Raw genomic sequence first — 11,075 nt, forward strand, 5'->3', positions numbered from 1 at the left:
TTTAATGAACAGCTTTGACTTATATCCTGCCAGTGAGGCTACTTCAGCACTGAACTTCTTCCAGCCTTTCCAGCCTCACTGAGGTTTTACTGTGTCCCTTTAGCAGAGGTGTTTTGTTGGAGAACTTGCATGAAGTTTAGCCAGTGTTTTTTACAAGGCTAAGAGTATTTGGGTTTTTCTCTTCCTCTTCACTCCTCCACTCACTCCTAAAAATTCAATCCCTGCATAAGTATCCATCAATCTGCTACCTAGGCCTGATCCACAGACTTTGAGTTTTAGATTAGACCACGATAAACACAAATTAAAAATAACAGGTCATTAATTTTTAAAGGTGAATGATTTTTTTCTAGATAAATATCTGGCTTTCAAATAAAACTATATAGGCAGGAGGTCACAATACAAAGGTCAAGTATGGGTGGGCTAAAATAACCATTTCCCTGTGAAACCAATTAAAAAGCAGATGTTACATGTTTGAATACCCAAAGGGAGGATCTGGCAGGTTTACTACCTACTGCAATAGTAAATTTGTTTTAGACAGAAGTGTTTTTTAAAGGTCAGTTCCTGATCATCTCTATTTATCAAAGCAATTCTTTGATCCACTGGATTTTTCAGTTGCACACAAGGAATCTGAAAGGCTGCAGTAGTGTGTTCTTTCATTTCTCCAGGCAGAAGATGAGTTTGTGTACTGGCCAAGTCGTGAGGAATCCATGAACTGTGAGGCCTTTACTGTGACCCTTATCAGCAAAGACAGACTGTGCCTCTCTAACGAAGAGCAAATTATCATCCATGACTTTATCCTTGAAGCTACCCAGGTAAAGTAAACCTTCAAATGCAGGTCTTTGCTTTTCACCAAAATTATATTGATGCCATTTAAATACAGAAGAAGAAGAATTCAAAAATTTTTTGAAAAGGATTTACATGTAAATGCATGTGGATGCATGTTGCTGTCAGGGGAAAGGTATTCTCATTGGCTTCTTCTCCCTCTCACATTTTCTACTTCCAGGTAGATTTCTCTAGTTAGTAAGGCTAGTATTAACTATCTGTCTTGCTGGAAAGTGAAGACATGATTTTATCAAGGTGTATTGTCTTATTTCTTCTTACAAAATTCATAGTTTAATTGTTTGGGGGTCTTAACTAATCATAAAAATGTAAGCACAAGCCTTTTGAACTATAAACTTGTTTCTAGTTTGCTGTCAGGATTGCAGCTGGACTTTGCTGCAAGACTTTAGTTTGCAAGTCCATTTAAATTTCACTTGGTTCTCTTGTTTGATTTTTGAGCTATAAGGACTCTGAGTGAGGTTTGGTATAAGCCCTGAATTCAAATACAAAATCTTTTCTTGATAAAACGTTTTGTCAAACTTGCATTATTTTAGGGTGTTCACTGTTACAGACACGCTGAGCTGTGTGTCCTCTTTCTATGTAAACTGTTTGGAAGAAGAAAGTTTCCTTTCAGTTTGCAGAAGGCTCTTCCCTCTCTGTTCCTGGAGTGGATGCCTGTGGAGGAAGCTAATGCCAGGCTGGTTTGTCATTGCAGGATGACTACGTTCTGGAAGTCCGCCACTTTCAGTGTCCCAAATGGCCAAACCCTGACGCTCCCATAAGCAGTACCTTTGAACTTATCAATGTAATCAAGGAAGAGGCCTTAACAAGGGATGGCCCCACCATAGTTCATGATGAGTATGTGATCACTTTTCTTCCATTTGTATGTAGATTGTACACTGAGCTGAAAGACAGTTGTTAGGACTGATGTCCATTCCTGCATGGAGTAGGTGGGGTTTAATAGTCCAGGAGTAGGTGGGGTTTAGTAGTCCAGGGAACAGATTAAGAATATTTAAACTTCAAAGGCTGAGTTTTCAGTTGGCATCTGAGGCCAAATGCATTTTGCTTAGTGTAGTTTTTGTTATAATCTTAGGTGGACTCAGGAGGTGAGGCTGTTTGCTTTGGAAGCATTTTGGGTTCTTCTGCTTCTGGAAGTATCCCAAACAAATCCTACAACCTGTTTCAGAACCCAGCAGAGCTTTGGTTTAGATAAGGCTCTAAGCAGCCTAATATGGGCTGATGGAGACAAGTTTCAAACAGCCCAAGCTCGTGTCTAAGAGGTTTCATGTGCCATGTAAGACAGAACAAGCTCAGCTCAGCTGTGTCTCACAATGAGCAGCAGATGTATCTAGTGTCAAAGGGCCTAGGGCTTCTAAAAGCAGATTTATTCTTCCTCTTTTTGCTTCCCAAAAAACATTCCAAGGGGCCCATACAGTTCCAAGCAGGAGGGAGGGGGCCCACTACCTTCAGGCCAGCATGCCCCAACACTTACCTCTTGTAGCACAGTGGTGAGCATTGTCCCACAGCTATGCTTGAACACCCAGTTATAAAGGGTGCTAAATACTGCATTGCATGGTATTACTTGTACACATTATGGAGCTGCAAAATACCATTATAGTGAGGCTGGAGCCTGGGTCTGACCTGATTTCCTTGGGGGGACTGTTTCCTGGTGGGCAGAGCACTTCCTGGTGTCATTCTGTGCTTAAAATCCCAAGGAGGTCCAACTTCTGACAGTGTTGGTGTTGTCCTAAGAGCGAGCACCAAGCCAGCAAAATCGCCTGCTCTACACACGGCCCCCCTGCACTGCATCCTGTTAGACTTTGTCACTGCCACAGAACAGGATCAGTGGGAAGCTCTTGGGGATCTTTGCAAAAGTTTCAGTACCACGCTCTGATGTGTCAGTGGTCAGAGCAGGCGCTGTGCTGGTGTCCCAGGAGCACATCCACCGGTGCTGCCGGAGCTTTCCCTGCACATCCACGTGTCGCTGCTGCAACAGGATTTTCCCAGCTGACTCCTGCAAATGGTGCCTTGGGCTTCAGCAAGTAGTTTTTCTCCCACCACCTCCTCCTGCCTTGCTTATGCAGAGTTTAAGCTCTGTTGCCTTTCACCAGCACTGATTAATTCCAGGCTGGTTTTAATATTCATGCTTTGGGAAGTCTGAAGTGAAGTTTTGCTGCTCTTGCAGTATTTAAGATTATGTTTTACAGAATTAGAAATGTTATTGATTTGGGTATTTCATTTCGAGATGAAAAAAAAAAGGAAAATCAAAATTGCATTCCGAGTAATGCTGAGTCATTCTTTCTGTACATTGCTTTTTTGGTTTATTTGTCATATTCAATGATTTTATCTTTATGCCCAATACATAATGTGGGTTCTGCTTTTCATTGGAGTCTAAGGAAATGTAGCTGAAAATGAAAATTTCCCCTTGCTACATGCAACAACTATATCACATAATCCACTAATAATTACAACTGCAGATTAATTCCAAATATATGAATTTGCAGATAACTAAATTCATGTGGTATTTAGGAAGTACATGGTGGGATGAACTTGATAACATTTTTAAAAGTTCAGAAATTCCAACTTGAGACAGTTGTCAAGATTTTTAAATGTAAGTGCCCAAATATAGGCAACTACATAAAGATCTGCTGCATAATTTTCTGCAAGAAAAGTCTTCAGATTGTTGAGAACCAGAAATTACCAGTCCAAGTGAAAATGATGCCCTCAGAAGGATTTAGTTGTGTCCTGTCAAGTACATGCACTGGCACTTTGTCCAGTGTCCCTGTAGATGAGTCACAGCCATCTGTATGGTGCTGCTGCTTCTCCTCTAGACCTTACATCCAGTAGAGCACATCTGTTCTGATCTGAGTTCTGTTTCCCATTTCTAGGTAAACTGAGTTTTGAGTTTGCAAAAATTGTATAAAGTTAAGTCAGCATATGTCTTGATTTCCATGGGAATGCTGTACAAATCCTAGTGGTAATCTTGCAGTACAAGATGCTATTACAGCACTTGCTGATTATTTCAGTTTTCATATAAAACTCTCTAAGTGACTTAGAGAGCGGGTCAGCACTGATGGCCCCATTTACCAGTGGGAACATTTAAACACAGACTTTCTCAAAGTCACAGAGCAGACCCAATAGCATAGCCAGCACAGAATTTCAGTCTCCTGAGTACTGGGAGAACAGAAGCTGGTGTGTAGGATCCTTCATGGTGTGCCTAAGCACTCTACCAGGCTTGCAGCAGTGAGGTTTCTCAAGGATATCTCAAGGAGTCGTGCTCCTGATAAATAACTGCTGCTTGGGGTTTTATTACATGACAACACAGCTCAACTCTTCAGAATCTGTAATGTCTCCTGGGTGCCTGGCTCAGGGATGTTGCCTTTACCAATGAATCAGACTTAGGCAAGACTTTGAGATGTGCATGTGAGCACCACAGAGCCATGTTAGTTTTCTGCAATTGTCAGATGTGGAGGAAGAGGCAAAGTCTCATTTCTTTGTAATCACCCATGTTTTGCTTGAGCTCCCACTAATGAATTTAATATATGCTCCACTGTAATGCAGATGCTCTCAACACATGTGGTGTGGGAGAACAGATTTCAGTGTTACAGTCTCCAGGGTGGGTATTTTGGAGTGGCTAACATTCTGCTGCTGATACAGTTCTTCGTGTTGAATAGTGTAGATAAGCTGAGATGACTGGTATACCATCAAAATTCTCCTATAAATTAAAATGACAAAAAATTAGCAACTATAAAACAAGCATTTGGTAGATACAAAGAGAAACTACAGTAATCAAATAAGACTATAATAACACTTTCATGACTCTGTGTCAGTGCCCAGGTGTGTTTTTGAGTAACTCTTCATTTTGGTGTGGTTTTTCCAGGTATGGAGCTGTGTCAGCAGGAACTCTATGTGCCCTTACCACTCTGTCTCAGCAGCTGGAGAATGAAAATGCTGTCGATGTTTTCCAGGTGGCAAAGATGATAAATCTTATGCGGCCTGGAGTATTTACAGACATTGTAAGTCTTTAAATGGGCTATAAATAGACAGTTTACAAGGTTTTCATCTGAGACCCAAAGCATGATCTAAAACATGTATTGTATATGTTATCAAGCCCTGCAGCATCTGCTACCAAGCAGAATTTGCATTTGAACTCTTTTTGTGTAGTTATCATTTTTTGTTAACCTCAAAGCCGCACTCTAAGTCTCTGATTTGCACTTAAACTTATTTCTCATACTTTGGAGGGGAGCATCATACAGACAAGTCCTAGCAGAGAAGGACCTTTCAGCTTGGTACCAGCAGCCTGCCAGCCCTGTGAGCTAATCTGTGCTCTTTAGATCTGGCACCTTGTGGTCTGAAGGGATGCTCAGGGCAGGTGAAGCTGCAGGGAGATGAGGCTCTTCCCTGAGAGTCCAGCAAGAGCAGCCCCCTTGCCTCAGTGTGTGTGGTACAAGGTTCTGCCACCTGGGGTTGAGCTGTGGCCTCAGGTTTTGTCCTGCCCTCCTGAAGTGTTTAATAGCATATCAGAGATAAAACTGGAGTTTGGGTTGACAAGGTTCAACTGGATGAACAGAGGTAATTGCTCTATTTCTTTGCTATGTGTATGCTTCTGGTAATGAATGCCCATGACCTTCCCTGGAAATGCCAAATTAAAGCACCACTCATTTATGTACGCTTAAAGGATTGAAATAAGTTGTTCTTTCTTTTCCAGGAACAGTACCAGTTTCTTTATAAGGCAATGCTAAGCTTGGTCAGCACTAAGGAAAACGGAAATGGTCCCATGACACTGGACAAAAATGGTGCTGTGATGGCCAGTGACGAATCTGATCCCGCAGAAAGCATGGAGTCTCTTGTCTAATTGGAAACCTGAAAAGGCACTTAATTTGTAGAACTTCTGAAGACTGAACTTTTTTGAGGCCTTTTTTGCCAGACTCTAGGTTATACAATAACCCAATTACTTTTTTACACTGATAAAAGTTTTTATATTTATTTTTTGCCATTTTATGTCTTAATGGTATCCTACTGAGCATTTGCACCTCTGTTTATTTCACACGGTGAAACGCAATTTTATCTAGTTTGCACTATATGATCAGTGTTACTGCCTATAATATCCTAATACAAGACAAGCCCTGATGTGACATTCCATGACAACAAACATACGCTTTTTCTGTTTTGTTTAAATGCAGTGAAGTTTTGCTAACTACAGTGACCCTCGAATCTTAAATCTTGAATGCTAGGCCAGATGGATTCTTCCTACAACAGATACTGTACCCCTTCCTACCATATTTATTATTTAGTGATCATGTCAAAGTTTTGGTAATGGTGTTCTGCATTCCAGTAGAGTGGATGAGCAGTGTTCATCCTTTCTTGACAAAATGTGGCAGGTGATTATTAGCTACAGTGGAGGTCTCACAGCCTTGTGGAGCTGAAACAATTATTTCTGTATTGTTTCAAGTTGCTGTGTTGTACACTTACAGGTCTGAGACTTGCTTCACATGGAATATATAAATTACATACAATATAATTATAAATTAGATGCAATTCATATGTGGGATGCGGTGATAAGTTTTGAATTTATGTTTTCAGAGTTTCCCCATGTATTCAGGAAAATGTTGATTTTGGTTTTTAGCCAGCCCTGTGACTGGAAAGTATTTTGGTTTTATTTTCATCGGAGCCAATACAGTGAGAAATCTACAACAACCAAACCAGACCAGTTTTCAGATATATTAAAGGTAGCAATATTTTACATTACTAAGCTATTCAATATTTTAAACACATCTAATTTCCTTACTATTTCTTGAATATGACCTCACACCTAATGGTATGTTACATGATGACAGGCGTTTCTTAATCTCATAACTGTTAGATGCCATTTTTACAGGTGTGTAATTTTCATACTTTAGTGCTAAAACATAAAGTACTGATCCATATTTACTGGTGAAGCAAACTAATAAAAAAACTACCTATAAAGTTACATTCTCCCTCTTTTTTTTTTGCCAGACTAATTCTTTAGCACAAACCTAGCTTATTGTGTTTTCCCTCCCACACCAATAGAATGGTTTCCCTCAGATTATGTAGATAATTATTGCTTGGAGCATTTAAGTTTACATCCTCACTGGCTCCCTCTTCCTTTGTATTTGGTTGTAATTCAACAATTCAGTCCCTGTTTAACTAAAGAAGTAAGCACATGCTTAATTCTCCTGAAAATTAAAATTCGTTGTGCCCTTCATAACTTGGTTTAGTAGGGAGGGGTTATTGAATCTGCCTGGAAAAGGAAATACGTGATTTCAGCCATCCTCACCCTTGGTGTACAGTTAAAGGCACTATCCCTTATATGTGGCATTAATTTCTTCACTTCTAAACTACAGAAAACATGCATTGTAATTTTTTCAGAACTTGTCAAAATATTACAGCTTTCTTTTTAATTTAAATGTAAACTTATTAATTTCTGCGAGTCCAGTCTTTCTGAAATACAGACATTTGGCAAGGTTCTGTGTATTTTCACTCCCAAGGAAGCTGAATGCAAACTGTTTAAAAGGATATTGAGAGTAGATGTGTTGGTTCAGAACCACGTAAGATACAAACTGATACGGCCTCATTGAGAGCAGAGGAGCTGTGCAAACTGCTATGTGCTAACATTTGGCCTTTTATCTTAGAAAGAGAAAGATTCAAAGTATTCAAGGATTCATCAGCAACCTTTTACAGTCACCTTTTACTTCTCAGTTTGTTGAATCCCTTCATCCAAGCAATCCCAATAATTGCTAATATAAAGCAATTTAATAAGCGCATGGTTTCAGTGAGGAAATCCCATGTCCAGCAGCAGCTAGTCCAAATAAAATATGTGCAGAATGTTTCAAAAGATTGTAGTTTGCATCCCCTTTGCACTGCACGGAGGTGGGGGTCAGTAAGAGTTAGAACTGGCCCTCCAGTCACGACACCCCAGTAACAGAATGGTTTTAAGTTCTCAAGTGCTGCTCCCTGCAAGGGCTGGAAGGTTTAGCTGAGTGGTTTTCTGGCCAGCCTGCATCAGCCTCAGAAAGCCCCCTGTGCCCCCAGTCCTGAACCTGGACCCAGCCAATGCCAGCTGGTAGCACAAAGGGACTCATGAGTTGGATCAGTTTAATCTAGAAGTATTTTAAGTTCCTTGGGAGATATAAGGAGGAGTTAGAAAGTCAAACCTTGACAACTAAGTGACACAAAGATTACTGCAGGCATCGAGTGGTTGGATTTGTTCAGTACTTTCAGGTGATTACTTTTCATTTCACTGGCATGATGGAAGACAACTGTGGTTGTGACACACTGCCTGAATACCCTTAGTTTAATCCCTTACCTTCTCACAAGTTTGAAACATCAATGAATGAAGGCTGCGGGGGCTGAACTTTGGTAGATGCTTTGGAAATCCATGCATTTGCATTGGCATTTTCCAACACCTGAAATACTTGCTTGGGGTTTAATCCATGGGGAAATAATGTACACTGATGTTCTATGAGTTGTCCATGGATTATTTCATATGGGAGTTCACGCTGTATGTTAAGTGCTGTGCAGACAGCCAGGTAGTCAATAGATGGTAGTGATGCACAAGGCTTGAAGGGATGAAGGTAGAAATTGCTTGTGAAGGTCAGGATTAAGCACACAGAAGAGCCAAAGCTATCCTCCTGTAAGCAGCTGCAGTTCTGCTTTCTTATACAGGTTTGTACCCTTTCTTTGGGACTGAGTGAGTGGCAGAAGGAGCAATGTCTGCTCAGAGATGGGCACTGATAAACTCTCCTGATGCTCCCACGAGTCCAGCCAAAGTCCTGCTCTGCAAATCACCACCTTGCTTTGGGACCCCAAGCCCTCTGCTGTCCCCAGCTCCTGCCATTCAGTCAGGATGTCTTTCAAGCATCAAAGGTTCCCAAGCAATGTGCAGGTCTGCAAATTAAGACAACCTGAGAACATTCCTATATCACTGCAGAGCGTGGTCCTCAGCACCAGCCCTGAGAAATAAGGAACTGAAGGACTAAAGCACATGTGTCTACATTTAGAAAATACCATTTCTCCATGTCTTGCACATGTCCTGTGCCCGCAGACCGTGTGAAAGACGTGAACTGTATCTTGAGACCGCAAGAGCAGCCAAGCTTTCCAAGTGGGAATGCTTGGAAAGCTTCTGTGTCATCTGAACATCTGAAATAGGTGGCAGGCTCAGAATAACCCGTCCTCCAAACACTCCTGTGTGTGAGCTTGGCTTTGGCAGGAAGGTCTGGGGGAGCTGGTGGGACTGCTCAGGTGTGCAGGGTAAGCACTGAGCCTTCTGCAGGATCAATATCTAAAGAACATTCATTTTAAACAGCATTTGTCCTTAGCATTTCAGTGTCTGTTTCCAAACAGTAATTTAGATACAGGGAAAAAGAAAAATCCAAACCCCTTAAACTTTACCCTGGAAGTGACTGTTTCTGTACTGTGGGTCTGCTCTAGGTTAGTGGAGTCATTTACAGGATCTGCAAAATTTCAGTTGTTTTTCCAGTTTGACTGCTCAAATTGCTTGAACACAGAGTGATACATTGGAACATTAGGAGAAGAATCTTTATGATACAGCACAACTGCCTTCTCATTAATCTTTTTTAAAGCTGATGTATTTTATTTAAAAGCTAAGAAGTATAGATATGGATTCTACCAAAGATACATGCTACTAATTCTCAGCAAAACAAAGCCAACTTAATTTAAAAAAAAATGTAGTTGTCTTGAAGATTTAGCAGTCTTTCTCAAATTCATGTCTTTTGACATCAGATCTTTTGCTCCGAAGTTTATGTTCAAATGGTGCCAGTGAATTTTTGTATGAAGGGAAAATGCCTATTTGTTAATCTACTGCATTGCTTTTCTTCTTTTTCTTTTTATCTTTTTTTTTTTTTTCAGATGTGATTCACTGTTACCCCTTTGCTCTTCTTCTCCTTGTTGCCATTCTAACAATGTGAACTACACAGGCTTCACTTATCAAAGGAGAAGGAATGCAAAAATAAGGAAAGAGGAACTGTAATAAAGAGATTTGGCCTCTACTTTGTCTTAGCTGTTAAACTGTTTTTAGTGTTTTTGTTAACTATTTGCAAAGGGAAGCATTTTCTACAGAGGATAATTAATTTCAAGAAAAATGTCTTGAGTTTTAAGAATAAACGTCTCCAAAAGAGGAGATAGTCAATTTTATACTGTCACAACTCTCCAACATTTGGGGTAGTGACTTTTTTGTTTTGTTAGAACACTTGAGACTAGCAAGCAGCCATTGTTTCTAAAGACCGAAGCATTCATGTGTACTCCTATTTTCTTTTCCTTCATTTTTAAAATAGCAAAGTCATTAAAACTGTAAATATTTTGTTGCTTAGATAAGCATCTTCTGGGAACTTTGTATCTATGGTATATAATCATAGAATTTTATATTTTCATATAAAGCTAATTTTTTTCTAGTTTCACCTCCTTCCTAGTTCTGTGGTGGTTATGTGAATACAAACCTTCTGTGTTTCAAGGTAGTGAGATGCCATCATCACACTCCAAAAAGGATTTTCACACATGTCATTTCTTTGGGGCAGTGATTGTGAAAGTTGGATTTTTTTTTTTTTGGATTCCATTGTCAGTGTGTGCAACAGGATTTAGACTTAGCCAGTCACTAGATACATTTGTCTCATTGATCCATTCAGAAGAAAAATAAAAATGTGGTGTTTGGTTTGGGGAAAGGGTGGGAGGGAGTATTTTGAGGGAGACTTTTGTTCATTTTTGGTTTTTGTTTGGGGGTTTTTTGTAACTTGAGGAACCTTCTTTTTGTTATGTTAAACTATATCAAATCATTCTATTATAGTGTTATTTAATATGTAAATTGTATTGCTATACATAAAATAAAGTATGGTTTTTGATGTATTTACAGACTTCTTACTTATTTGCATTGGGTACACATAAGGAACAGATGCAGGAGTCAGTATTTCATTGTCCCAGGCGTGCAGGAAGAATGATGAGATCCAAGGCCTGCTTTAATTAGATCTCAAATTTCTAAGCAGTACTCAGCTGGGAGCTGCCAGTGACAGTGGAGTTCACTGTTCCCTTCTTAATTGTCTCCAGCTATTAGGGAGCTGCCAGTAAATAACCCCATCCCTTTCCACCAATGCTCCTCTCCAGACAATTGTGACCAGCAAAATCTCTTTTGGAAGGGGGACTGTCTCCACTCTGAACAGGACCTCAGATCCTGAACTTTCTTGCCAGGTCCTTTGACGTGCCCTTCCTTCAAACTATTTCTGGCT

General features: G+C 40.1%; 1 protein-coding gene across 1 annotated transcript in view; it reads left to right on the forward strand.

Moving 5' to 3' along the window:
• Nucleotides 1-10,508, forward strand: part of PTPRG (protein tyrosine phosphatase receptor type G) — a 389,416-nt gene extending 378,908 nt beyond the window's left edge. The window contains exons 26-29 of the mRNA XM_005522022.3: nucleotides 666-812; nucleotides 1,535-1,677; nucleotides 4,700-4,835; nucleotides 5,528-10,508. Coding sequence (XP_005522079.2) covers nucleotides 666-812; nucleotides 1,535-1,677; nucleotides 4,700-4,835; nucleotides 5,528-5,674 — 573 coding nt within the window. The 3' untranslated portion in view covers nucleotides 5,675-10,508. The remainder of the gene's footprint in view (nucleotides 1-665; nucleotides 813-1,534; nucleotides 1,678-4,699; nucleotides 4,836-5,527) is intronic.
• The last annotated feature ends 567 nt before the right edge of the window (nucleotides 10,509-11,075 follow it).

This window comes from Pseudopodoces humilis, chromosome 13 (assembly GCF_049639895.1).
Source record: "Pseudopodoces humilis isolate 2021_Gansu_Grassland_sample_001 chromosome 13, ASM4963989v1, whole genome shotgun sequence".
Lineage (NCBI taxonomy): Eukaryota > Metazoa > Chordata > Aves > Passeriformes > Paridae > Pseudopodoces > Pseudopodoces humilis.